This window comes from Lasioglossum baleicum, chromosome 16 (assembly GCF_051020765.1).
Source record: "Lasioglossum baleicum chromosome 16, iyLasBale1, whole genome shotgun sequence".
NCBI lineage: Eukaryota > Metazoa > Arthropoda > Insecta > Hymenoptera > Halictidae > Lasioglossum > Lasioglossum baleicum.
The window spans coordinates 7,100,016-7,126,993 of NC_134944.1; the positions used below are offsets into that span (position 1 = coordinate 7,100,016).

At 43.3% G+C, this 26,978-nt stretch overlaps 5 protein-coding genes across 10 annotated transcripts in view; 3 read left to right on the forward strand and 2 right to left on the reverse strand.

Moving 5' to 3' along the window:
* Nucleotides 1–85: 85 nt before the first annotated feature.
* Nucleotides 86–5,804, reverse strand: LOC143217351 (potassium channel subfamily K member 13-like). 4 transcript variants are annotated; one of them, XM_076441534.1, is made up of 5 exons: nucleotides 5,017–5,804; nucleotides 3,771–4,415; nucleotides 2,686–2,760; nucleotides 1,453–1,822; nucleotides 86–1,138 (listed from the first exon to the last, which is right to left on the reverse strand). In XM_076441534.1, the coding sequence occupies exons 2-5, from the start codon at nucleotides 4,189–4,191 to the stop codon at nucleotides 679–681; spliced, it is 1,326 nt and encodes a 441-aa protein (XP_076297649.1). In that variant the 5' UTR covers nucleotides 4,192–4,415; nucleotides 5,017–5,804; the 3' UTR covers nucleotides 86–678. The 4 variants fall into 4 exon arrangements, with proteins under 4 accessions (XP_076297649.1, XP_076297650.1, XP_076297647.1 ...); XM_076441535.1 differs by having other exon boundaries at nucleotides 3,771–3,966; nucleotides 4,063–5,804; XM_076441532.1 differs by having other exon boundaries at nucleotides 3,771–5,804.
* Nucleotides 5,805–5,995: 191 nt separating this feature from the next.
* Nucleotides 5,996–9,790, reverse strand: Ccdc85 (coiled-coil domain-containing protein 85). Its single transcript, XM_076441537.1, has 4 exons — nucleotides 8,812–9,790; nucleotides 6,938–7,310; nucleotides 6,390–6,655; nucleotides 5,996–6,312 (listed from the first exon to the last, which is right to left on the reverse strand). The coding sequence occupies exons 1-4, from the start codon at nucleotides 9,388–9,390 to the stop codon at nucleotides 6,268–6,270; spliced, it is 1,263 nt and encodes a 420-aa protein (XP_076297652.1). The 5' UTR covers nucleotides 9,391–9,790; the 3' UTR covers nucleotides 5,996–6,267.
* Nucleotides 9,791–12,716: 2,926 nt separating this feature from the next.
* On the forward strand, nucleotides 12,717–18,428 carry Ints8 (integrator complex subunit 8). 2 transcript variants are annotated; one of them, XM_076441519.1, is made up of 12 exons: nucleotides 12,718–12,928; nucleotides 13,001–13,418; nucleotides 13,500–13,737; nucleotides 13,813–14,049; nucleotides 14,121–14,366; nucleotides 14,447–14,696; nucleotides 14,780–15,190; nucleotides 15,253–15,507; nucleotides 15,581–15,830; nucleotides 16,435–16,553; nucleotides 16,644–16,993; nucleotides 17,068–18,428. In XM_076441519.1, exons 1-12 carry the CDS (start codon nucleotides 12,808–12,810, stop codon nucleotides 17,185–17,187), a joined length of 3,015 nt encoding a protein of 1,004 aa, XP_076297634.1. In that variant the 5' UTR covers nucleotides 12,718–12,807; the 3' UTR covers nucleotides 17,188–18,428. The 2 variants fall into 2 exon arrangements, with proteins under 2 accessions (XP_076297635.1, XP_076297634.1); XM_076441520.1 differs by lacking the exons at nucleotides 16,435–16,553; nucleotides 17,068–18,428 and having other exon boundaries at nucleotides 12,717–12,928; nucleotides 16,644–16,916.
* A 17-nt stretch (nucleotides 18,429–18,445) lies between these two features.
* Nucleotides 18,446–26,815, forward strand: Mad (mothers against decapentaplegic homolog 1). The gene is made up of 3 exons (XM_076441529.1): nucleotides 18,446–18,585; nucleotides 18,956–20,587; nucleotides 20,853–26,815. The coding sequence occupies exons 2-3, from the start codon at nucleotides 19,341–19,343 to the stop codon at nucleotides 21,010–21,012; spliced, it is 1,407 nt and encodes a 468-aa protein (XP_076297644.1). The 5' UTR covers nucleotides 18,446–18,585; nucleotides 18,956–19,340; the 3' UTR covers nucleotides 21,013–26,815.
* Nucleotides 26,448–26,978, forward strand: part of Toc (toucan) — a 53,862-nt gene continuing 53,331 nt past the window's right edge. Inside the window, exon 1 of one of the 2 annotated variants that reach the window (XM_076441515.1) lies at nucleotides 26,448–26,581. Coding sequence is in view for 1 of the 2 variants with exons in the window: in XM_076441518.1 (XP_076297633.1) it covers nucleotides 26,579–26,581 (3 nt within the window). In the remaining variant the exon portion in view is untranslated. The remainder of the gene's footprint in view (nucleotides 26,582–26,978) is intronic. The other variant, XM_076441518.1, reaches the window with a different exon arrangement.

The window sequence follows — 26,978 nt, forward strand, 5'->3', positions numbered from 1 at the left end:
TTCCTATTGGGTCGTACCCGAGATTCCGTTGTCGAATGTACAATTCGCACGATTCCCGGAACGACCCGATACAGTAATGTCTCGAGAAAGATGTGCACGATATATCTCTGAGAAATTTCTAATGGTTCTCTCACTGAATCATTGTATAACTTTCTTTTCTGATCAAAGATGACACCGAACACGATACAATTTTTATCATACTTATATTCTTGGTTAATTGACGATAAGAAGTTTCGGACGCGAACACATAGACACGGTGAATGGAAAAAGAAGTGTATCGTTGGGACAAATAAATACAATTACAAAACTGTGCTGTCCTCTATTCTTTAACCAGCGCGTTTGTCACATTTTTCGGGTTAAAATTGTATTTATTCGTATTTGCTCGTTCCATTCACGATACGGTGAACGCAACAGTCAAATGTAATATGAATTCTGTCGTGTTTGGTGTCAGTCTAAACAGGAAAATATCACGAAGGTCGATAAAAGTCTCGTTAGAAGCAAAATAGTTTTGTTGTTGCATTCATATTGTCTTTTTCTATGTTCGAAAATGGTTGCGAAAGAAAGCGTTGTGTACACGATATGTAAGTGACGGTCTACTTGGCCCGAGGTGTGCACATGTATCGAGACAGTACTGTACTTTTCCGTTTTCACCTAGCGTGATCCAAACGGATTCTTTGTTCACCTCTTTCTGTTAATTTTACTTTGAAACTTCTCGCTAACGATGGCTAGGGGGCCGACCGCGTCGGGCCTTATCGCGGTCCCAGTTGAACTGACTCCCTTCCGCAATTGAGCCATTTCCTGCAACTGTTTCTGCATTGCAGCCAGCGAGACGTTGTTCGCCGAGAATAGATCCTGCATGGAGATGATCTCGCCGGACATCCTCCTGGGCATATCCGTGCCGATGTCTCCCTTCGAATCCCTCCCGGCTACCCTCGTGCCTCTCCTCTTCGAGAAATACATCGTCGACACGGAGGACCTACGTCTGGGTATATGCAGCGCGATCGAGTCTCGATTGCCGCATCGTAACTTCTGCGTAATGCAATTCAACCCTTGCTTGATCACGATCGACGTCACGTTCAACAGGGAGTAAGTGCAGCAGCAGCCGACCAGGATGAAGAGGAAGTTGAGGAGGCGGTACCTGCGGCCAAACGAAACGGATAGAGAGGAGATAGAGTTGAAGAGAGGAGAATTTCGAAGAACTCGCTTGATTTTGAAGACGGAAGACGCCGTTCCGTGAAGGTGACCTTCAATTTTCTAAATCGAAAACCTGTGTCGAGGTCGACAAATTCAGGCTATCGCGTCGTACCGGAATGAATTTGTCTCGACACAGGTTTTCACATGATGTACAGCATTCCATTTAGAAAATGGAAGGGCACCTTCACGGAACAGCGTAAAAATCTCGAGAGCCTGTATGACAACAAGAAACGAGGAATGCCAGCGAGCATGACGCACCAGTAGGCGTAAGAATAATGCGCCTTCTCCGTGGTGACGAAGTCCCCGAAGCCGATGGTCGCGAAGCTGACGAAGCAGAAGTAGATAGCGTCCAGGTATCCCCAATCCTCGAGGGGGACGTAAACGGTGGCGGCGCAGCCGGCCACGACGAACGCGAAAATCAGCAGATAAAACATCACCCAGTAGACGCTTGGTTTCCACTGGTCCAGGTCCGAATCGTCCTCGAGCGTCCTCAATGTCCTTAAAGAGTACTTCCGGCCGGGCTCCGATTTTGATTGCTTCCGGAGACGATACTGGTGGTACAAGCGCAGCACCCACGCGAGGAACGTGATGATCCTCTCGAGGAACAGGTTGAAGAACAAGATACCGCCTGGAAGTGGAAACGGTCTACAGAAACGCTCGGCAGAAGCTTTTCAACAACCGTGATTTTTGAGGTTGTTGCTCGCTTAACACATCTACCGGCGATTGCTCCAGAATTTTTGAGAGGTCTATGGCTCCTGGCTGATAATGCCATAATGTCATGGTACGTAAACAACATCCGCAGGATTTCTAACCCTTAGCACTCGAATGGTGACTCTGAGAGACGCCATTAAAAATTGCTGTACCACATACGTTGGTATCAATCAATTACTAAACATTTGAGTATTGGAGGAGATGTTACATCAATTTCATATTCATAAAATGACAAAAATCATAGGGGAATGGAAATATTGCAAGTCAGAAGAAATGTTTAATTTTCCAGTTAAAATAGCTCCGAGTGCAAAGGGCTAAGTTGTTCTACATAGTTTTAATATGTTCTACATATGAGATTATAATTGAGTTGTACAATGTTTCAGTTCCGAAATGAGACCACGTTGAACCGCAGAGGGTTATAAACTTCCAGTAGATGAAGCGTTAGCAGCACATGTACGAGACCAGACCAACGTCCAGTTTGTAGAAAAGTGAACACTGATCAACTTTTATTGGAAACATTTTTGTCCGAGATCATCAGAAATATTTGAAAAGTTGTGTCAACAATGATACGTGTTCTGGAAAATTACTTTTTGTAGCTAAAATTAGAAATACGGTTTTGTCGGCTTTTTTTAACACGATATAATTAGTTAATGCTGTTAATATGTTGTACTATATATTTATACTATGTTACACCGTGAATAATCGTCTTTTTTCCTTTCTACAGGAATGAATACGTTGACCTTGGTCCAGTGTCGTTCGAGGGACAGGCTCAATGCTCACCGGAACAGCCGACGAAGCCGTAGAAGATCACAGCGATTTTACCGGACGCGGATTGCGGCGCGGTGTTCCCGTACCCTGGAAAACGGATCGGTTTTACGTGGACGTGGATGCAATTTCGAATACCGGGCCAGAGGAACGGCAGAGAGACTGGGTCGCGAGATATTAACATTCTGGAATCCGACGGTGCATTCTCAGCCGCGCGACGCCTTAGGTGCGACGACCCCTTTAGCTTCGACTTTTCGCGAGTATCGGGCTCGAGACGATGGTGTTCGCCAGTCCAAGGACATACCCGTATCCATCAGACACCGGGCTGCACGCCCGAGACCGAATCTCAGCTCTCCACTGACTCGGTTCGATTCGCACCGATCTTCAAATGAAAAAGCGAGACATACACTCCCGTCCATAAATCACCGAACACTTAATTGTGTTCAACAAAATGGTAATTGAAGAATACAAGCTTCCAGCTTGATTTTGAATACTATTTGAATAAATGTTAGATAAAAGAGATTGAGAAATTGTGGGGTGATTCTGGACGACTCTAGAAGCCAAATTGGAAAACAGATTTATTAAAATTTAGATAATATAGGATATTTTCACGACCACCACCGCACATGCGTGCCATTTATAATCTCGCGATTTACTCAAAGACAGCATAATTAATTTTATAAACTTTACTATTTCCATAATCTCGCGATTAAAGGCGTAGTACACAGCATAATATTCAGAAACTGCACTGTCTTTTTAATCGTGAAGGTAGGCTGCGAACTGGTACACATTAAGTTGGAGGGAAAGTTCTGTCATACATGAAATAAGCAGGTAATTTTGCTTTTAAGTCATAAACATATATTGCTAGTGAGTCATTGGAAAACAGGAAGTTGGACAGGCTCTAGAAGATGGCAACAAGTTGTTACAAATAGTGGAAATTCTATAATTTTATAAACTAGTCATTTTATAAATTGATTCAAATGTTTTCTTTAAAACACGACAGAACGTTCCCTCCAATCTAACAGTTGTTCCGACTTTTATTGGCACTGATCCGCGAAAACGAGCTTTCCAACGCACTGTGCGGACCGCGGCGATCTCACCGATCGTTGTGACGATGGTGAACACGAAGTGTAAGCTGCCCGGGAAGTCCCATCGGCGGCTCTTGTTGATGATACCGGCGGAGGAGGCGTTCCCGTAGGCGTACAGCAGTTCATCAAGCCTCTGTAGAACGGTATGGTTGTTCCAGTTCAGGTATTGTTTCCGAAACGCGTGGTACACTTTCCAAAACTCTGCTGCCTGCAGTGGTGAACGGAAGTTGTCGAGCGATTCGTTTCTTCCGACGGAGCATTTCATCCGTGTTTTATCGGGAAAATCGAACGTGTTCTCACATACCTGTCGTGTTTCAAGGTCGGCCTCGAAATGCTGGAAAAGCGCGGCGCCGGCGAACGTGTACGCTGCAAGAAGAACGAAAAGAAGGATGAACCGCGCGTTGTCCTCTCCGAGGCAACTACACGCGCACATCACCGGCGATTCTCATCTCTCTCTCCCTCTGGACGCCGGCGACTTCGCGGGATCCCCACCTTCCGGGATCCACCAAACTCGGCGCAAACTCGCGGCGATCAACGTTGCATCGCGTATTCAATCGCTCTCGCGATGGCCGGGGCGGTAGCAAGGGGTTGAAACAAGGGGATCAGCGAGATCGGGGCTTTAACCCTTAGCACTCGAGTGGTGACACAGAGTAGCTACTAAAAATGATACCATCGTTCAAAATATAGTTTAGACCATAGGTTCTTAAACTGTGGTCCGCGAAACAATTTTAACATTAACCAATATTTATTATAACGTAGTTCCTATGAGAGTATTGAGCCAGAAGTTAAGTCTCAAGAACGACGTAAAATGCCTAGGATTAGGACGGGGTCCGCAAAACAAATGTTGTTTAAGCCTCGGACTACATAAGTTGAAGAACCCCTGGTTTAGACTATTAAATACGTTGATATCTAATCAATAGACTGCGGATCTTCATGCAAAATAAAAAGTGTCTGCATCCCCTTACTGATTTTAATAGAAGACATCTTCAATTCTTTAAATTTTCCAACAATTTTGAATTTCATCTACTCAATTTTGCTATAAATGCATAAAAATCCGCAGTCTGCTAATCATTAAACACTGGAGAAGGTGTTACATCAATACCCTATCCATAAAATGAAAAAAATGGACTGCGACTGCGAAGGGTTAAACCTCGAATTAACGGTGCAGACACATTAGTATGACGTCACGCGAAATAATATAATATAACGACAGGAGTTGTCTTCACGTGACGTGGTAGCAATGTGCCTGTACCCTCACCGACTCTTGTAATACTTTGTTCGTCAGATAGTTTCCATTTCACCATTTCGATCCGACCTCGTACGAAAACTGAAACAAACTGGGCGTCTCTCAAGGACCCCGGACATGTCCGCGTTCATTTTGGTCGGTCGAGTATTCATTCAGGAGTTCCACACAAAGGTTCTCATTCAAACGGTCATGAATAGACTGCGGATCTATCTGCGAAGAAAAACTTGTCGCCATCGATTGCAACGCACAGAAGATAGACAGAAACTTTCTTTAACCCTCGCCAGGCGGATGGCTCTTCAATTATGACACACCCATTTGTTTGAACTGCTGAGCCTGCTTCTTCGAGATCGATGCTGGTTATTATCGAACCAAGTAGTTAATGAATTGCACTGATTACTAGAAAATTAGAATTTGGATGGACGTTATATGTTTTGTCGAAATAATTCACATAGTCCATGGTGTTTTCGAGATGAATGTTACTAGGCAAATTCAAATTTAGATGGACGTTTTTATCCTGCGTCGAAATAATTCAGCGATAGACACGTGCGAGGCGGGATAAAAGTTTCATAAATATCGGGCCGATGCGCGGGTTGGTCGAAAATGGGCCATGGTGTTCCGAAAGGCTGCGCGGTCAGGTGGCTCAGGTTGCGTGGGCAAACTGTAAACGAAATTCCGCGTGGACCGAGTCGCAGGGAAATGTAGGTCATCGGACAAGTTGAAAGAAAAGGTTCTTTGACTCGCTAAAAATAGAGACCGAATCGGTATACAAAACGGGACCCGCGTATACAGCGGTCGAGGGGTATAGTCGACGGGTTCGCGCCCGCGTTATTATTTGATGGGTGTTGCCTTTGGATCGCGCGTAATACTCTCGAGCGACGCTTGTGTAATAGTCGCGGAAGAGATGTACGACGGTGGAGGAAGGGGACACGAGTTTAGGGACGAATGGTGTCGAGGATCAGCGAAATCAAACGCCACCGGCTTCGTAATGAAAATAAAAGTTTGTTAACAATCCGTACGAAGGGTTCTAACGACGAGCTACGATCTTCTTTATATATAAATACTGCAAAAATACGACACACACGCTGTCACTCTTACATCGAAGTATTCTCGTAGGTACATGCGTATAAAATCTATGAAATCCATAACATTTCGCGCCAACGACTATAATACTCATTCGAATACGCCACCCGAGCGAGCGGGTCGCGCGATAACGTGTTCCGGCGTCGCGATCCGGAGATGATCGCGTTTATGGTACAGCCGCCTTCAGTGTCTCGTCTGCGGACCTTCCTCCAACTTCCGCCAGACAACCTGAGGAATAGGTAAGCTTGATTACACGCGTTGTCCACCGGTTAACATCTATCGAGATCGTACAAGCAAGAACTAACGTTACACATTTCTCTAACTAGAGCCTTCTCCCCGTCGTGGCCGCCCTCTCTTTCAAGCTGTTCCCTGACCTCGAGAACCTGAAGAGCTCGGACCACCGCTTCCGGCCGGCCTCCCAGATGAGGATTCTCGCCAGGACTATTTGGATTCTCCCAAATCTCGCCCGGTGGCACCTCCCATCCTTGCGCCCGCGCCTGCAGGACACTTTTGTCCTCCTCCAGTTGCTTCACCCGCTGCTCCAAACTCCTCACGTACTGCATCGTCTGATCTGTAAAAGTTTCTCTTTGAAATTACGCGTGAACCTGCAGACAAAGGCTACGGGTAATCATTAGACTGCGGAGTTCATGCATTTATGACAAAAATGGGTACGTACATTTTAAAGCAGTGGACATATTAAAAAGATCTAAGAACATATTTGGCTCCTGTGTCTTGCAATCAATGCAAACATTTTTTATTTTGCATGAAGATCCGCAGTTTAGTAATCATGAATCTCAAAAATCATGAAGATCAGAGGATAGCTGTACTTCAGGTTCACTAATTGTAAGATTACCATTGAAGGTGGAAGCGTGGCGAAGTCTCGGAGGGGCAGTCTCCTCGGCGTTGGTGCTCGAGCTGGAACCATCCCCATCGTCCCTTTGGCCACCTCCTCGCTCCTCGTCCAGGTAAAGGCACAACTCCTTCAGCTCCAAATTATCCTTGATCAATTCCTGCTGCTTATTGTCCAACTGACGCAGTTTGTTCTGATAGGCGGAGACCTCCTGACGCATCACGCTCGCCGTGTACCTGCCGAATCGCTGCCATTCCCTCGCCAACTTGCGGCCCTTCTGACGATCGTCGTCCAGGAAACAACAAAGATCCCGCAGCTCCTGGTTGTCGTCGCTTAATCTTTGGTTCGCCTCCTTCAACGCTCGCAGCTCGCTCAGCTACGGGAAAGACGGGTTTGCTTTCAGTGCAGTTCGCCGAGCTAATTCTCAATCAACGAAAATAATCATCTGTCGCGATTCTAAATGTCCTACACTCACGTTCAAAAGTCACCAGACACTTAGTCACTTATTTTAAAGGACCTACATCATGAAATTTAAGTGGTACTTACTAATGTTTTGAATGTAGAGAACATGTAAATCAAATTTTTCTAAATTTTAATTATCATTCTTATATTTTCTGATTTTTAAGATTTAAGTGGGGTAATGGTTTTCCAATTTCGCTTCTAGAGCTGTCCATAATCATCCTACAATTTCTCAATCGCTTTTTTCCAACATTTATGCAAATAGTATATGTATGTATCTAATTTTGCATTCAAATATTACTGAAATCAAGCTGGAAGCTTCTACTCTTTAATTACCATTTTGTCGAAGATAAGTAAGTGTCCGGTGATTTATCGGCGATCTCGAAGTTCGTGGCTGATCAGTAGAGTTCTTTCTTTAGCAAGTCGAAAATCATTCTTCAAAGAAACTCTAACATTACATTAATTATATTACACATGGTCAAATTATTAGACACGATACACTTTCACACTCGATTGTTTGCTTTCCAGAATTTCTAAAAGAGTCTAAATCACCAACAGATTATAGGTAACATCCCTAACATCATACAATATCCACTATACAAAAAGAAGTCAACAAATGGCCGTTGTCTTCTGTTTTAGATTGTATCTACCCATTATTGTTATAAATGCAAAAATTCCGCAGTCTACTGATCAGCTCCTGATACCAGCCACAGAACTGGGGGGTCCTAATACCGACACGTGTGTATCCTAGCCTATATTTTCCAAAACGAGAAAGACTATCACAACTGTAGAAATAATCTCCGTCGAACGCTATCATCGTACTCTCTGTCTTCAGTTCGCGCGACGCGAGAAATGCTACGAATCGATCTCGGTCGGTGAGGCACACACGTGTGCGTGGCTGGTGCGACCCGCGTGACCTAGAAGGCCCGAAAACTTCCGCGTGACGTGCTCGCGAGATTCGCGTTGGTCCCGAATCGAATCGGAACCGGTAGAACTGTTTTAAAAGCCTAGAGGAAGCGTCATCCGAATTATCAAGAGTATATTTTAATACTCGGCAGAGTTCGCTTTTCAATCGAGTACTATATTCGATCGAACCACGCGTTCGATCCCCCCATCATTATCAAGAAGAAAGAATTGGAACGAGTCGGTAAAAACATCCGCTGACGAGTTTTCTCGGACGACGAGAACTGATTTTCTGTTCTTTTCATAGGAGTGAAGACTTTTGTTGGTCGGGAAACCGGAGGAATTTCCCGGTGCGTTGAGAAGCAGCTTCCGGAAAAGCTGGACGTGCTGTGATGTCCCGGATGAGATCACTTTCTATCTTCGTCGCGCGCGATAGACTACCTGTGTCTACCTGTCCCTGCGATCTATCGATAGGTGTGTGTTTCGAGGTATGCACCGAGGCGGATCACACTCACCAAGCTCTGTATCTGTCGATTCTGCTCGGCGGCGAGCCTCGCGATGTCGGTCTCGGTTTTACGGACGAACTTGAGCATCTCCACGGGTCCGAGTCGGAGGAACTCGTCGTCGGTGATCCTCTGTCTGATCGGCGGGGTTTGTGCACTGTTTACCGTGGAAGGATACTGACCGTTAGGCGGCAAGTACTGACCTTGGCCGACCTTGGCCTGAAGGTAGCCGGTTTTCGGCAGGACCGCCGCTGTCAGGGCAACGTTACCGCCTTGGGGATGATGTCGGTGCTCTATCCTCGGCGAGTACTTGCCCTGCGCATCCTTTTGCTGCGGGATCGGTCTCGGTTGCGTCTGTTGTTGTTGGTGATGGTTCAAGGTCACCACCGAGGGACCTTGTACGCCGGTGGCCACGCCGGCCGACAGTGAGGAACCGGCGCCGAAATGAGGATGATTCTTGAGGATGCCGGTGGTCGGTTGCGGCGGTGGTTGATACCGCGGTGGCACTTGTTCCACTGCCGCTGGCTTGATCACGTGCGAAGACTGCTGCGGCTGCTGCTGCTGCGGCTGGGACTTACTCTTATTGGACATCGCGGCTAATTTCGCTTCAGGCAGCGCCGTGTCCCATTTCAAAAAGTCCACCACCGGCGGCTTCTTCGTCGTAGCCAGGCTCGGCGGTCGCTCAAGACCCGGCAAGATCTGGGTCACCGTTCCGGTCCCTCTTTCTCTCGCGCTCACACCGCTACCTACTCTCGTTCGCTCTCGCGAGATGATCGAACCCACTGCTCGCTCCCGGCAGCTGGGCCCCGTCCGTTCGAAGCCTCTCCGACAGCGCTCGGAGTCAAGACTCGCTTCTTCAACGGTCCTTTCGGCGAGACGCACGAAAATGAAGGCCCTAACCGCCGCCGCCGCCGTCTGGTCACTGATCCCTGTCGTCGAGACAACACCCGTAGGAAAGTAACTTGTCAGTTGGCCAAGAGAGACAACTCTCTTTCACCGTTCGTTCGTTCGTTCGACAAGCGCGAAGCAGAGTCGATAGGAGCGGAACAGCCTTGGCTTCCTCGCGGGATTAAAGAGTCGTCGTCCTCGCGTCACGCTTAGGCTCTCCCGAGAGCTGTGGTGGTCGCGCGTGGTGGTAGTATGCCCGCGTTCCATCTGTCAGCGGCGGCGGCCGACAAGGGCGGACATAGTTGCTGGAACAGGGCCCACGAGAAGGGCCCGCTGGTTACCGACTGGCCCCGACAACCTCGTCGCCAGCTGCTCTTCTCTGTCTGCACCAGGCTCTGTCTCACGGGATCGCGACGACACCGACGATATTGCACTCTCGAGAGCTAATGCGCCCGACCGGCCCCCCGTTTTTCTCGCTGCTGGTGCTGTTGGCCCGCCGTCGCCGCATTTCACAAGCCACTCAGTGCCGTAACGCCGAGTGGGGCATTCCGCGGGTGAAACCCCGTCGTCCGTGACCGCGCACCAGACCCGCGATAGACTTTCACGCACTACCTAATCGGTCTCGGTCGCGGACGGAGAAAGAGTCTCTCTCTGGTCCACCGGTGATAAAGGGCCCTTCTTTCGGTTAGGGAACAGGGCCCGTTCGGCGACGACACCCTGACACACTCGCGTGTATTCGTGTTCGGGTTCGGACTCGCGTCAGTTGTTCCTCGAGATCGCGTCGCGTCGATCCGGACCGAATCTCTGGCAGGAAATTCGCGAGACTCTGTCGGGATCGTCGCGGGGTATTCGCGAGAAAATCGCGCACTGCCAATATGGCGACGACCGGGGTCTGCGAACCCTGAAGCGATCGCCGACGACGCTCGGGCCTTAAGGTCGGGACGCGGGAACGCGAGGCGCACCTCCGATTGGGCCGTTGTCTTCTTTCGGGAGGGGACTTAACGGCGTGTTTCACCTCGTGGGAGGCTCCGAGGAGAGCAGAATGCTGCTTGCGGTCGCGAGAGGCCCCGATCTCGGGACTCGGTCCGAACAACTCCTCGGAGTCGGCAACCCGACGCACAGTTTGGGCCGTTTCCATAAAACGAGTGCTCGAGTTACGTTCGTATCATCGACAACCCTTTGCGCTCGGAGGGCGATGTCGTGGTAACAGAATCGAACGTTTCTTCAATTGATTATGAAAACTAGCGAACGCAAAATTTTCTTCGGACATATGTTCGCCCGACGCGACGTGTCCTCTTCGCGTTCCCTTGCAATCCGATGATAGAAACGAGAAATGTGTCGGGATGAATGAAAGAGGATATCAACTGTCGCTGATGGCGACGAGCCTGCCTTTATCGTGGCGTAGACTTTCATGCTTGCGATAACAGGTACCTGGAACCATTATATCCATGCACAGTCGAAATTAACTGGCTTAGTTTCGATTGTGTTGGGTAGAACACCCCCTGACAGGGGTAGTTTCTCATCTTAGCAAATAAGTAGATCCTACGAGTCGTTTTAAATAGGCGTGATGTATTCCAAAGATCGATCGATATCGCGCGATTAGGTGCTGAACGATCCAGAAACGGTCCCCGTCTGCCTTCGAATGCCATCGGTGTTACTCACTGTGGGAAAATATTTGTCAACACAGATTATTTCGTTGGAATTCTTCCTGGGAGAGTAGCACGCGCCAGGTGTTCGAGAGCTGTCCGCCGAAAATATTCTACCTGCTGCGCTCGGGATACGCGCACGCGGCACCTGTATTCTTTTGCCGTTTCCCTCCAGTCCGGGACGGGTAGAAGCCTGTGGAATGCGCTTCAATTCCGGGTCATCCGAGACGATTCGTGACGTTGCTCCTCCCTTTGAACGAGGATTTCATCCTGGAACCCGTACTCCGTACAGGTTCCGCATTGATTCACTATTCTTCTGTGCAACCCTTTTTACGCAGATTTCTGTGTGATCTTCGTAGAGCTATCGATCAAAGGTATTGTATACATGCGTATACGATCATTACATAAATAGGACCGCAGTGCCAAAAATTGTTAGTTCCTCGGGAGCTGCTGAGGACGACGGACCCTCCAGGATGGGGGCCCGTATCTTGGCAGACTCGCAGGGACTTCTTCAGGTCATTGAGGCGCCCCTGGACCCTGGTAGACCCTGTTCTTTCCCTCCTCCTTCCTCATAGTTTCATTCCCATTATCCTTTTCATCCCAAGCTCCTCTTCATTGAGTATTTTCCACGAATAATTACATAGAAAAGTTTAATATTATTAGGGAGTAATATTAGCAATTTTATTGAAATTAAATTTTTTATATTATTGGGGAGTAATATTAGAAATTTTATTGAAATGAAATTTAAAAACCCCTTCCCCCTATATCCCTCCTCCTGTTCTTCTCACCTCTATATAGAATATAGATCATCTTTTCAAGGGCAGGGCGGAGCGCTATAATTCTAGTCTGACATGTTTATAACAATTCCTACTGTTACTGATATCGTCAAGCACTCCTCTGGATATTTTGCAACTGAAAGAGCTAGAACAAACTCTCGTGCATCTCCCCAAAAAATATTGAACCGAAATTTGCATTAATTAATTAGTTATTGATGATTTTCTGAAACGTTGTTCGATTCTCTTTACTCGCAAACAAACTGTTAGCCAAAATTACCGACAAGCACATGCACCGACGAGATCTCGTCGGTGGCACACGTCCACTCCGATGGTAATGTCGCTCAGCATATTTGAACCTGGTTTGAACCCGCCACCGTAGTGTTCTTTGATAACGAAGTTATGGTGCCCACAATTCACGTCACAGGAGAAGTGTACAAGTATATTTATGCATTATTTCGTAAACACTTTTTTATTATATATATATATATATATTTTATTTTATATATAAATATTTATTTTATTTAAAACATAAGCTTTGCAGAACTTCGCCCACATCCGTCATCTGGTAGATGAAGTAATCTTGGAGCAAGACATGTTATCTGAAACCGGATCTATAGCGACATCTGTTACAGTTTTCGCCGTAGAATTATCATGGTGGCTTCTACAATTTTGGATGTACTGACGTTCGAAAGAATGATATGATGGATGTGGATTTGTTAAGACCAGGCACAGTGCCAATTTCACCTGACACGATCCTTTGGTTCGAGTTTCTATTAAATCCATCTCTATTACAGCAACATTTATCGAAACCCTATCCTGGTAAATAATCTAACCTCTCGCGTTCGAACGAACAGTCAATTACACACAATTACACTTTCATTATTGTTGTAGATCCTTCGGCTACAGATTTGATAATAAAGTTTATGACGATAAATTCTGAGCAGAAGGATAACGAAGTGAAAATCGTTGATGCCGAAACGAATGAAACGAAACCAACCACCACACACAAATGGAGCCACAGGAATCTCGCTTTGAAAATTTTATCACTGAGGGTAGCTGCATATTTGAAATGGGATTTGGACGTTCTAGAGAGGAAGTTACCTTTGCCGATACAAATGACGCTGCTTCAAGATCTTATTTACGTGACGTCTGACATGACCATCGAAATACCTGCTGTACCTGAATTTTCTATGAACGCTATATCTGACCAAGTCTTGTTCACAGTAGTCTTATACCATAGGTGGCACATTAGAGCGATTACCTACAGAGCTTTGAATAATAAACAGTTGAAGCAACAATTTCTTCATATGTAAGGCCAGAAACTTTTATGTAATCGTTATATCTGTTACATTAGAATGTTCGTATGGATATTTCAAATTATGCGTTTCAGTCCAGGTATTCAAGAGTCAACGTACGTGCCACCTGGGATAGTTGACGATATAATTAGAAAATTGGAAGCACACCTGCCGACCAGTGTAAATGTTTTAAACAATGTTCTGGAAGCTAAAGAATTGACTCCAAAGATTTTATCTTTCGATACTTTCCAAATGTTGACCGAAGATAGCACAGAGATTAAACAGAATTGGGAGAATATGTTTCCTATAGATATAGAGGAATTTAAATGTCAGGTATTAGAAGGTGTTTAGAAGATATTCAGCTAGTACAATTCCACTGTTGTCCTTTAATATTTAGTTTCTGTTTAGATACATTATGATCTGGCCAAGTTTCATTTACTGAAAGAGGAGTATCAGATAGCAAAGCGTCACATTATAGAAGCAAAAGAATTATTTTATAGGCTGAAGAGCCCGGACAATTGGCTGTATTGTAAACTACAAAAAGAATTTTTAGACGGTTGTTGCTTGGCGTGTGAAGTATCCGTCGAAGGAGTCACAGTGAGCCTTACTCAACAGTTGCAAGCGTCGATCAAAGATCAGTATACGGTGGGTATCTTTAAGAAGCATGCAGAAACAACATTTAGGCATGTAATAATAATAATGTATTTCTTTTTCAGAATATATTACAGATTTTACAAGCTGACAACGTTACAAGAGAAATTCCACAAGTTTATAGGGATAATTTGGAGCTTGATATACAAGGAGGGTCTGTGAATAGAAAGATTGTAGTAGCGCGCGATCTTTTGCTTCAAATCCAGTGTTTGAATTTAGTAAGAAAAATCTTAGATGGTAGTATCATCCTCGGTGACTACGTTACAGAAATAAAAGCAGCCGGCCCAAAAGGAGTTGACGTGTTCTTTTGGGTAAAATAGCTTTCCTTCCTGCTTCAAAAATGTTCATATACTTACGCAACTTATGCAACATGTTCAAATGCTTGTTTCAGGCTCTCGGCAATGTTTTAGAAAAGACCTCTGCGGTTGATAAGAAACGTATTTCTCATTTTCTACTTTACCTTGTACATACCAGCGATATCGATGGAATCGCTTCTAAAGTACTCGAAGACCCTGCGTACGTGGCATTGTTCAACGAGAAAGAATTGGGTGAAATTCGGAAGTTAGTTGCTGTCGAAGAACCCGAATTACCAGATTTATTGCTGAAGAACGACTGGGGCATATCATTGGTAACATTTACCAGTTAGTATGGATGTGTTCATTTCGATAATTCACGGGGATGTATGTTTTTCGTACATCGAATACGATATTGCTTATGTTCCCAGAGAGCACGAGAGTCGAGATGTTCGAATTAGAGCAGAAGTTAATACAGACCTACAACACCACTGAAATCCACGAGATATTGTTACATTTGGATGGGAAGCACCGGATGAAACCGTTGTGGCATGTGAACAGCTGTTGGGAATTGCCTATCCCGTTACAGAGTGTTGTAATGTCCCTTCCCAGAGGTTTCCTTCAAGATTATTCGTACGTGTTGCTCGCGAAAAGCAGGGAGTTAGTAATGTCGAAAGATTTCGGAGGCGCGATAGAGATTTTGACTGTATTGGAGAAAGAAGCACAACAACATTCTCAACCTGGGAACACGATGATATTTAAGTTATGTAAATTAGTGAACTGGGAGTGTCTTCTAGTCGAGATATGGAGGTGTCTTCATGCTTGGCCAGCAACGAACATATGTAAGCACAACCACAGTTCCGATCTTTCTTTTTTGTCTTTAATAACGAAGATATTCTCCTAGGCGACATGCAAAGTCTGGTTACAAGATCGAAGCAGTGTCTCGGAGCATTGCAAGCGACCGATCAAGTTATACCGCGGCAAGAGATCATCGAATATTGTACCGTTTTTCTTTTGAATATGGCTGAATGGGATTATCTTACAAGCTTGGAGAAACGTTGGAGTTATACAGAATTCGCGGCAGCCATTAGTAGTGTCTGTCAGGAGATTGTAAAGTATAAGACCGGACGGAAGTTCCCAAGAGAAGCATGGGACATGGGTCTGTTATATAAATGAATCGACAGTCTGCACACACCTCGACAGATTCTGATATTGAACGCATTATTTTATAGTTTTAGCCGCGTTTGGACCGAGCAGGGACCAACCGCAAAAGCGTAGCAGCAGCGGTAACAGCGGGACTTCCGGTAGTGCCTCGAGAGACGTTATCGCTAGCATCGGGAATACTCTTGGCAGATTACGCGAACCTATGGTCCTTACTGTCGTTATTTCATTATTGGCGCGTCTACGCAACGTTTTGCGTGACGAGTCTAGCCTCGAATTGCACACGCAGTATCTTTCCCTCTGGCCAGCTGGCGTACCAAAGTAAGTCATCTCCGTGTACACTACCGCTCAAAAGTATCCGAGCACTTGCGAAATGTGTAATAGCAACGCATAAAAGTTTCTTAGGCATCTAAAATAGTGATTACAATCGACCTTTATTACTTTCTTATAGGATATCTAACGTTTTAAATTGAAAGCTCCCTATGTGGAAAGTTACCAATATTAGACTAAGATTAAATACGAGATTTGTCGATGTACCACCGCGATTAGATATTACCGCTTGCACTAATCGCGGCAATCTTTCTATTAGTATCTTTTTTGTATAGAAAATTTCTCTGAATTCGCTCTACAGCTTCGAAATGAAACAAAGTGAAACTTGAAATCCTTTCAAGTACCAAGACCGTTTCACTGGATTTCGTATTTGTGGATAGAAATTATGTTATTGCATTTTCAGTATATATACATAATAATTTATATTTAAATTCAATTGTGCTATGATACCACAATATGCAAAATAATTCTAAATATTTTCCTACTAACTTAAACTACGGTTTGTAGAGAAAAAGAAAGTGTCCGGATACTTTTGAGCGGTAGTGTATGTAAATACATCGCGTTATTATTAACGATTCCGTTCACCGTTTTGCAGCGCGAACTCTTACAACATTAGGACCATAGGGGAATTACTGTTTCAGCTATTGACGCAAGCTTTAAAATATTATCCGAGCAACGTACCTTGGTTGAGATTAATGGGGGATCTTAATTTTGGTTCGTTTTGTGACATATAACAAGCTGAACACGAAACGAAGTTTCGCTCGTCAAACGAGACATAAAAGGGGCTAACGCAAGCGTATTCAGTTTTAGGATATTACGAGAGTGCAATGAAGTATTACTTAGAAGCTATTATGGTGGCCAGCGATTTGTTTAGCCAACCAGTACCACGATCGCAAATCGACGATCTCGTTTATAGACGCATGATCAAATGCTGCGCTCATTTGCAATGCTACACCCAAGCTGCCGTTTTATGCCAGTTCTTAGAGGAGGTTGATTATTCTTTAGCGTTTAAAATGGCAGCGAGCGATCAGAAAAGTTGTGCGCCGGCTGATGCTATGGACGCGTATTATCATTGCATCTGGGACACGACGATCCTCGAATATCTGATACATTTGCATACGAAACGCGGCGAGCATCACAGGAAACAGCTGGCAGTTAGTAGCTCTCTGTATACATACTAATTTTTTTGAAAAAATCGCGATCGATTCATACGATTGTCGTTTTGTAGATTAAAGTGATCGGCCTATTGGAATTGAATTCCAATAATAACGAGGAGATACAGCGGGAGGCAGCGAACATTCGTAAGGCGAAATTTTTAAGAGCATTGGCGAAACAGTACGTTTATTAATGAGAATTTATTCGTACGTGGATGTATACGATTGTATAATATCTAGACTGCGGATCTTTATGCATTTATAAGAGAATTGAGTAGATGAAATTCAAAATTGCTGGAAAATTTTCAAAATTGAAATTGTCGATATATGAAGAAACACAATACAATCAAGTTTTTATTTCTTGCAATCGATGTAGACAATTTTTATTTTTCATAAAGATCCGCAGTCTAACAATATCTTTTTATGACTGAAATATACTGTTTTTATATTTATAGTTATACCAGATAATTGAAACAATCAAATCTCCCACCATTCCTCTGTTCGGCATGTACCAATCACGGCTTTTGATTTCGTTTGTTCGAGACGCGTAAATTTCACGGGACAATACGTAATTATAATTATCTCAAGGCACGGTGAAAAATGTTTCTCAAATTTTAAAAAACATCGTTTCGAATTGTCTCAAGGCACGGTGAAAAATGTTTCTCAAATTTTAAAAAACATCGTTTCGAATTGATCGTCGACAAGGAATTTTTCACGTATCATTTTTTCCAAGTGAGTCATCTACGATCAGCCCTTATCGTTGAATACATTGTCGTTGCGTAGCGCGACCAGTGCATATTATTGCCGTATGTGAACGCACGCATAAACGATGTTTGCATACGGGGAATAAAGCGCGCGACAAAAATTGATCGGCAACGGGTGCATTTAAACGTCTGCGAAAGCCTGTGAATCATAAGCGACATGAATCTGCATGGTTAATAGTGTGTACAGTTTCTCGTGTACAGTGTGGTCGGTCTACATAAACACGACGCCATGATGTTCCTGCAACGCCATAAAACTGTTATACGACGTTTTGTTCTTTCCATGCATAAATGTTTGTAATCCGACACTGCACGCGTACGCGACTCACGAAAAAGAACCTCGAGCATTGTCGAACGATTATTATCGCATTTGAAATCGTTTCTATGCAGCTCGCGTATTTTCGGTGAGTACGCAAAAGAAACTTCCGTGTACTTCCTGAAATTCTGTACGTTCTCTATTGCTCATTGCGAATACCCCGACTCTCCGCTGAAACGAGCAAAAGAGATAAAGATTGAGAGACAGACAGAAGATAAGAAAGAAGAAGGGGAGGGAACGAGAAAGAGAGAGTGAGAGCGAGAGGGGGAGAGGAAGAGAAAGATTATGAACGCTGCGAGTGGCTATATTGTGTTACAAGAAAGTTCGCTTAAATAGATGTTTATCGTGTTCGTAGAATTGTTGTTATTAAGAACACAATAAAGTCGAAGGTGTGGAATCGATAAATTCACGAACATTTCTCGTCGATAGTGATGGCGAGAGGTTGGCGTCAAGAATGTGGTAACAAGAGTGGGAGATTGTAGTAAAAACAATGCTGGATCGCTGAACAATTCCGTGTGAGTGTTGCCAATTTGTTTCTCTTCTACTTTCATCCCGTTTTCTCATCGGAGATTCTAAAACGTGTATGTTCCTGTCGCGTTTCGATCGCGGTCGACGACTTCGCGCGATAGGTGCATCGAATTTTTGTTGCATCTAACCTCACATTCAACACAATATTTGTTTCGATACGTGACTAAATAAATATATAAATAGCGTTACCGATATTTTTGCGAGCCGAATCAAAGAGACGACGCGCTCTAGCGATATACCTTATTGAATTCTCTTGTTTCTGCAACGTTAGCGTACGTAGATATGTAGAACATTTGCGTCGATCTGTGTCGGGAGTTCCTAAATTCAGGAAACTTGACAGACTGTTTTGAATTGCAGGTTGTTCAGGAACGAGAATACCGCAAGAAAGTCGTAGATATAGTCAGTGATGAGATATTGTGCGCTTTTTCAGCGCATGCGCGAATTTCGCCAGGAACGTATCTACGTCCTTAGTTTGTAGGGAATGTAGCGGGGAACTAGTGTAAAAGTTTATATATTATATATTATATGTACATACATATTACATTTTCATACAATACACATGTTATACAGTCATATTTGAAAATCAAATCATAACGAATCTTGCGAAATTATTGGGGTGACCAAGGTACCCCATTTTAGCCCAACTTCGTACTTTACTGACGCTAAAATCGTCGCGCATGCGCGAAAAAAGCGCACAATATCTCATCACTGGATATAGTACGAGTACTACAGTATTTTTAACATGGACGATGAAGAGGGATCTTCTAGCTCCGGACCTATGTCTTCGTTGAATAGTTTATTTTCGTTCACTAGTCCTGCCGTAAAGAAGTTGCTCGGTTGGAAGCAGGGCGACGAGGAGGAGAAATGGGCAGAGAAAGCGGTGGACGCGCTAGTGAAAAAGTTAAAGAAAAGAAAGGGCGCGATCGAGGAGCTGGAACGGGCTCTGAGTTGTCCTGGTACGCCGAGTAAATGCGTCACAATACCGAGAAGCTTAGACGGCCGACTACAAGTGTCGCATCGTAAGGGTTTGCCACATGTTATTTATTGTCGGGTATGGAGATGGCCGGATTTGCAGTCTCACCATGAACTGAAGCCGCTCGAATTGTGCCAGTACCCTTTCTCTGCCAAGCAGAAGGAAGTTTGCATCAATCCCTACCATTATAAAAGAGTGGAGAGTCCGGTACTTCCACCGGTACTGGTACCTAGACATTCGGAGTATCCTCCTGGACATTCTTTGCTACCGTTTCACCAGATAGCGGAACCAACGATGCCACATAATGTATCTTATTCTTCGAGTGGATTTAATGCTGGATCTACCGGAGGGGTAAATCCAACTTCGCCTATGTCTTCGGTTGGCTCGGTTCCCAGTCCAGGCAGTGCAACATCGCCAAATCCGCAGAGCCCTTATGGTACCAACGGATTACCAGAAACTCCTCCTCCGGCTTATTCGCCGCCCGAAGATGGTTCCCAACCTGGACAGTCACCGCCACCGGATCCGGTGGCAATGGACACGACTGGCTCGGCCGAAGTGGCTCCAGTTTGTTACCAAGAACCACCCTATTGGGCCTCTATCGCTTATTACGAGTTAAACTGCAGAGTGGGTGAAGTTTTCCATTGTCACTCCCACTCTGTTATAGTGGACGGCTTCACAAATCCAAGCAACAATTCCGACCGTTTTTGCCTCGGACAATTATCGAATGTAAATCGGAATTCTACTATCGAGAACACGAGAAGACACATAGGGAAAGGAGTGCATCTATATTACGTAGGTGGCGAAGTATACGCGGAATGCCTCTCCGACTCTGCTATATTCGTCCAATCTAGAAATTGTAATCACCATCACGGATTTCATCCTAGTACAGTTTGTAAGATTCCACCGGGATGTTCGTTGAAGATATTTAATAACCAGGAGTTCGCCCAGTTGCTCTCGCAAAGCGTTAACCACGGCTTCGAAGCCGTCTATGAGTTAACGAAAATGTGTACTATAAGGTAAACTTTATGATAGCTAGACTGCGGATCATTATGCATTTATGGCTTATAAATTTTCGAAAAATGCTAGAAAATAAAATTCTACAGAATTTAGTACGATTTTGATCTACAAAGACCACCACCACTGAAAATAACATTTCACATGATTCCACTTTTGTAAAATTTGCCTACAAAAATTGAAAATTGCATAAACATTCGTAGTCAAATGATAGCGTATAAGAAGTTTGAATTTTGGTATTACATGAACATATATTATTCTTTTCAGAATGTCCTTTGTTAAAGGATGGGGTGCTGAATACCATCGACAAGACGTCACGTCGACTCCGTGTTGGATAGAAGCACATTTACACGGACCCTTACAGTGGTTGGATAAAGTGTTAACGCAAATGGGTTCACCCCATAATGCTATAAGTTCTGTGTCATAATTTGTGCTTTGTGTTTCGTTGCTAGGAGAAAAGATATAGTGAAATATAGCAAAAAAAAAAGAACATCTGACGATTCGAGAGAGCGGTTTTTAATATTACATAGTGCTGTAGTAATATAGACTGTAAGAGATTTAAGAAAGAATATCGACAGTGGTAAGTGAAACGGAGCTGTCCTAACGCAAGACTTGTCTCATGTCGGCGCAATGAAAACATAGTTGATAGTATAATACTTATGAAAAATAAAGGATTGCAGAAGTCAATAAGTATTGAATGTGATCCTTAGTATAAAAGAAAAAAAAAGATTTCAGAGAACACAGTGTACACGCAAAAGTTGTACAACTTTCGGCTGTTACATAGGGAGAGAATTCTAGTAAAAATATAATGTCGCACATATATAAATATATATACGTATACGTATATATATCTGTATTCGTGTGTGCATATATGTATATACATATGTAAGGAATGGGTCTTTGAAATTAATACTCGCGTATATTCCAAAGATTTACTATAAAATAAGAAAGTGGACTGAGATCAAAATACAAACGAATGGCTAAATGATCGTGACGATATCTTGTCTTCATAAAGATCAAATTCAAATTTGAAATACAAAGCTATGTGAATTCCTGACCTAAAGTAATACTGTTCCTACATATATGTATATGTATATATCTATATATATACATGTAGATATACGTTACAGCTCAAAAGTTAGAGTACAGCCTGTTGGACGTACATTTTTGTTAAATTTAGGAGCTATTCGCAGGATGCCAATGGGTAACTTGTAGGCCCTACATCGTTGTCCAGTTTTAGCCCCGGCGATCACTTGCATCTGAGGGGTAGACTTCGAAGCATTCAGGCACTCAGATGAGCGGATACGTGAGCATAGCCAACACCCTGTCACATGTCTCGTCCCAAGCCACCGGAGGCATCGTTTTCTCCTCAGTGATCCTCCCCCGCTCCTTGGTTTTTTATCTTGACAGTGTTTCTTTTTCAAAAGCCACGTGTCTGAGATGTTATCCTCCCAATTATCATGGTCGTTGATACCCCTGGCTTTTCCAGGAGGCCGCGATTCATTCATTGTGAGGGTCACAAGGAGCTCGCCCTCCTCGATGTCACGTCCTACAGCCTCAGCACCCTGGCCTTTGTTCACCCTAATGACCCTAACGCACTGTTCTTCAACATTCTCCAATCGATGAACGGCCCGTTGCCTAGAGCAGCAGCAGTTCCTACATGTGCTGTTGAGATCTCAGAGCCTTTTCCTTCTTGAAATAGTTCCTATGTCACATTGCATTGTTGAAGAGTCAAACATTTTGTTCGTATATTAATCGTATCTGGTCTTAGTGTTTAAAGAACAGCTGATCTTAGCATTTTAGAAACTTCATTTTATCGTAATTCGTCTCATACACAGGTTCTTCTTTCGAAGTGTAACAACAGGAACTTCTAATTTATACACCTTGTTCCTTACCATCGTTCATTTTTTTTTACCAGTGAATTGTGCTTTTGCAGATTTCAGCCAAGACTGACGAATCGTCACTGCCCACGAAAACTCGTACAGTGAAAAATGTATGCCGGATAATATTTACTTCGAATACACGTTCAGAACGCGGCTATTGGTACTATTAAAAGCAGAGGAAGAACGTATAAGGGTATGCAAGTAACCGCAAACACACAAGCTTCAAGTATTACTCTCTGCATCTAATGTTAATGAAATGGTATATACATTATATCCGTAACGAGCAAAAAAACAATTAATCGATCTTACCGTATAGTATTCGCTTGTAAAACGAAGACATGGTAGAGGTTGTGTATACTTACTTTTGAGCGGTAGCGTATGTGTATATGAGAAATCATATTTTTCAAATCTATTCGATTACTTCTAATATCTTATTTTATATATGGACAATTGTTGTGGAGATATTTGCGAATGCTGTATCATGAACGCTTTACTAGATTGTTTCGAGATTTACAAGTTGAACAAAACAACCGCTACCTACGAAGCTAAAGGAAAGCGATTTACCAGTCGTCGGAAATAAAAACAATACAGATTTTTTGTCAGCGATATAACATTTTTAAGGTTTACAAGTTTTAAAGAACCGATATGCATGCTTTCGAAGCATCTGATTTATGCCTAAACAAGACTTAGACTATTCAAATTTATTACTATATAAAGACTATACTCTAAGTGTAATTAATTTCGATTTTACTAATGCAATTAATATTTCAATACAGACATCAGATGCTGATCTCACGTTGACGTTTGGAAGTTAACTGCATCCGATGACGTATTGGAATATTAACTCCGATAATGCGTATAAAGGATATTTTTTTGTGCAACGTTCCCTAACATTCGTGTAATGTAAGCCTTTGGATGTAGCCTTATAAGGAAACTAATGTGACAACTAACATAGCGTCATTTACTCGCTACTCGTCCGATTTTGAAAGTACTATAATAAGGGATTATGTAGTGCGCCCCCCTACACACACACACACACACACAGCACTTTTCAGACGTACACGTAAATTTCAAGACTTTAACGAACGTTATTGATGTATATACCGCAAACTATAATAATTATATTGCGTTGCGTGCAATTGAGATAATCGGTGTTTACCTGGTACAAAAAGTGGAAATTTGATGAGTAGATTTCTGAAAAGTGCCAAAAAATCGTCTGTATGTGAACGCTTTTTATTTAAGGCTATACTGAATATATCACTTCTATCGAAACTTCGAATCATCGACAAATGACATACCGTTTCTCTAGAACGACCATGAAAAGAGTCTATGTGGAAAACATTTCGTGAATACAGCGTTGACTTGCATGTCGCACACATTCGGTAAAGAGCTAGAAAGGTCATGTGAATATATTTCATCGAGATTTAGGCGAAATGATTCGCCTAATTTCTGCATTAGAATACACAGGTATTAACCGATGAAACACCGAATCTCGACCGAACGTTTATAGACTGCGATACCTGTGACACGTTTAGAGAGACTGCAACACCTGATTTATTATTATCGCATATTCGAATGATCTTCTGGCTTGCCTATCGACTCGTAACTATTCAACGTTGTTTCTTTTATTTATAATCCCACGTATGTTTCAACGTTAAGTATACATATATGAACGCTATCCGAGAAGAGAACAGAACTGAACTGAAACAAAAGTCACTGCCGCTTGCTATTACTTAGATTTGTCGATGTACCTAGCTGTGATTCTTTGCTACCAAATTTAGCAAATTGCGTGTGGGTAATTAACGGTGACTTGAATGCTCTTTATCAAATTGTAACAAATATTTGGATTTAAGAGAGTGAGGGGGGGGGGAGAAAGAGCGAGAGAGAGAGAGAGAGAGAGAGAGAGAGAGAGAGAGAGAGAAAAGAACGCACGACAATAACTCATCGTTGAGAAAGGAAGAAGACGACCATATTTGCACAACGAATAAAAACCAATTCAGTCACGAGTATCGAGGGTGTATCCATTTACCGTTTCTTCGTGGTCATCTGCGCGCGAAATTGTTCTAGCCTGAGAAAAACGGAAACATATTTTTCATACCGATATCTACGCATTTGTAATTGGTGTTGAAGTTTCTTCTTCTTCTTTTTTTGTTTTCGTTCGAATCGATGTATACACCGAATATACTGTCGTTTAGGTATGTCGAGCTTGTCGCACACGTAACGAGAGCACAAAGCTTTGTGTCGCAAGATGTACGTATATGAATAGTTAAAATATACAATGTAATACCTATACTTAGAGCTTTTACTCTTCGTTGGTATCGTTTCATGGTTTCTTTGTTAATGGAAGCACCGTGCGTCACGAGTCCCGTTTCCAAATCGCCTGACGCAGCAGCCTCTTTAATTACATACCGTTTTTCCGACTGCTAATTAAGAGAAAGCCTAGTTAACGTTATACGCCGTAATTGTATACAGTATGTTTCATTTCACGTGACCGCGTACGAAATGTATTGTCAGAATGTCCTCGATTCACGTCGAAGCGCAACGTTACATTAACAACAATAATAATATTTTCCGCATCATTTTCATACCGGCCACGGTGAATGTAACATACTCTGTTCGGTTGAGCAAGTGCCGCCCAAGTTGTGCCTTGGATGCCTTCGACAATTCTATAATATATGCCTTATAATAGATGTAGAAATATTACTGTAAAATTAAGCGTTACCGTTAGCCAAAAGATGTTTACAACGCCTGCAGCCGGAAGAGCAAAGTATTCGTGCACCGTTGTTTATTGCTCTGAACCGACGATAGCATTATTGGGATAACAAGCGCGACGAAGATTATTTGTATCAATTTTCACAGGAAATTATGTTGCAGCAGAGTGATCCGATACAAATAATTTCCAACGCCGCGTTATGCTGAGAGCAGTATTAATGGTTCACAACAAACAACATGCGCTTATACTTTTTTTTCTCCGTGCTTGGACTCGATTGAAAACGCTTCTTCAGCCTATGCATAAACGTACACACTATACATACAGAAAATATATAGATTTTTTCGCGAGGCCTACGAGAATTTTAGGCGTAATTATTGTGCACACCGGAAGCGGACAGCACAGGTAGTAATAGTTTTTCGAGAAGCGTGCGAGAACCTATCGGGGACAGGCGATTTCGAAGGGGACACGTGCTCGTCCTAGATATGTGAGTCAATGTAAATAAATCGTTTTTTTTTTTAGCTGTACAAGAAAAACAAGGGACAAGTACATCTTCAGAATCCATTCCACGTTATCATTTAAAGCCGATAGCCGCCGCCGCGAGTTTTCTCTTCGCCAACGGAACGTTTGCGTTTCTCGGGCACGTCAATGTCGCTCCGCGTTATTGCTCTTAGATAACAGCCGCGGTTATCTGTCGCGAGGCGAGCCACGATATCTCACGAGGTGATTTTTATTGTAAAATCGTCAGGATTATCAGCGGAGGATCTACCGAGAATTCTCTACGACGTGCGAGTTACGCTAACTTGTTGAACAACGCTCATTTCGAATGATATCTGCCCGTATTTCGTTTCCGGTTCGATTGCCAACATGGAAACAAAAGAGCGGGAATCGAAATAGTAATTGGAAAAATTTGTTCAAGCTCACGGTTCCTCCGCAATTCGAATCGGAACCTTTATATTTATGGTTGTCAGGAAGAACGCAACATGTCACATACATAATATACTTTCACTTTCGAGATATATTGCCGTTTAAAGTTTTCATCACTTCGACATGTTTTTTGAGCCATTCGAATTTGTTTTCATGACTTTTTTTCTGGTAAATACGTAAATCCTATACTATGTATGCACTTCAATTAATGCATAAAATAAAATTTTTGAAATTGTGACATGCGTCGTTTTTCCTGGCAACCACAGATATATGATCGAAACAATTATTCCTCGGAACCGTTTCGAACCTGCGCGATAGTTCGGGAACGTTTCCGGTGCGCAGCACGACGGAAACGACCGAGAAGCCGCGACGAGATGTTTGTCAACAATTTCAGCGTAAAGTGATGGCGTTGTGTCGCACGATCGGTGATCTACGTCGGTGCAGTTTCGCGATACAATGGATGTCATAATATTATGGTACGACTTTTATTATCGTTATAAGACTACGCGAGAATCGTGCAAACGACGCTTCGAACACATTAGAATATGTCTTAAAGGTTAGCTCTCCGTTTCCCACGACTGACAACACGGTCGCCTACGAAAACTTCGTTTATGTGCTACTGTATCTGCATTTCTGGTAATCACAGTGTTGTGCAGCTACCGAATATGAATAAAAACTATTTCCTATCTGTGTATCTATGTGCAACGAAACACGACTGTCGTTGTTACTTGTTCTCGACCCTGTGTGCTCTTCTTCTCGCGATAGTTAATCAAGTTATCCCGCGAATCGTGTCGCCTTTGTTTTCAATTTATAAAATAGTAATTATTTCCGATTTTCAACATGTTCGAAGACCATCGAAATGTTAGAATGAAT

What these genes read in the sequence shown, in the direction of transcription:
- LOC143217351 (XM_076441534.1), bottom strand. Translation starts at nt 4,191, where the DNA reads ATGTGCGCGTGTAGTTGCCTCGGAGAGGACAACGCGCGGTTCATCCTT. An exon ending in CACCATCGTCACAACGATCG is followed by an intron (nt 2,761 to 3,770) that starts GTGAGATCGCCG and finishes TCCGTTTTCCAG; the next exon opens with GGTACGGGAACACCGCGCCG. An exon ending in CGGCTTCGTCGGCTGTTCCG is followed by an intron (nt 1,823 to 2,685) that starts GTGAGCATTGAG and finishes TTCCACTTCCAG; the next exon opens with GCGGTATCTTGTTCTTCAAC.
- Ccdc85 (XM_076441537.1), bottom strand. Translation starts at nt 9,390, where the DNA reads ATGTCCAATAAGAGTAAGTCCCAGCCGCAGCAGCAGCAGCCGCAGCAG. An exon ending in CCACGCTTCCACCTTCAATG is followed by an intron (nt 6,656 to 6,937) that starts GTAATCTTACAA and finishes AAACTTTTACAG; the next exon opens with ATCAGACGATGCAGTACGTG. An exon ending in TAGTTAGAGAAATGTGTAAC is followed by an intron (nt 6,313 to 6,389) that starts GTTAGTTCTTGC and finishes CCTATTCCTCAG; the next exon opens with GTTGTCTGGCGGAAGTTGGA.
- Ints8 (XM_076441519.1), top strand. Translation starts at nt 12,808, where the DNA reads ATGATGGATGTGGATTTGTTAAGACCAGGCACAGTGCCAATTTCACCT. An exon ending in GAGTTGACGTGTTCTTTTGG is followed by an intron (nt 14,367 to 14,446) that starts GTAAAATAGCTT and finishes TGCTTGTTTCAG; the next exon opens with GCTCTCGGCAATGTTTTAGA. An exon ending in ATCATTGGTAACATTTACCA is followed by an intron (nt 14,697 to 14,779) that starts GTTAGTATGGAT and finishes TTATGTTCCCAG; the next exon opens with AGAGCACGAGAGTCGAGATG.
- Mad (XM_076441529.1), top strand. Translation starts at nt 19,341, where the DNA reads ATGGACGATGAAGAGGGATCTTCTAGCTCCGGACCTATGTCTTCGTTG. An exon ending in ACGAAAATGTGTACTATAAG is followed by an intron (nt 20,588 to 20,852) that starts GTAAACTTTATG and finishes TATTCTTTTCAG; the next exon opens with AATGTCCTTTGTTAAAGGAT.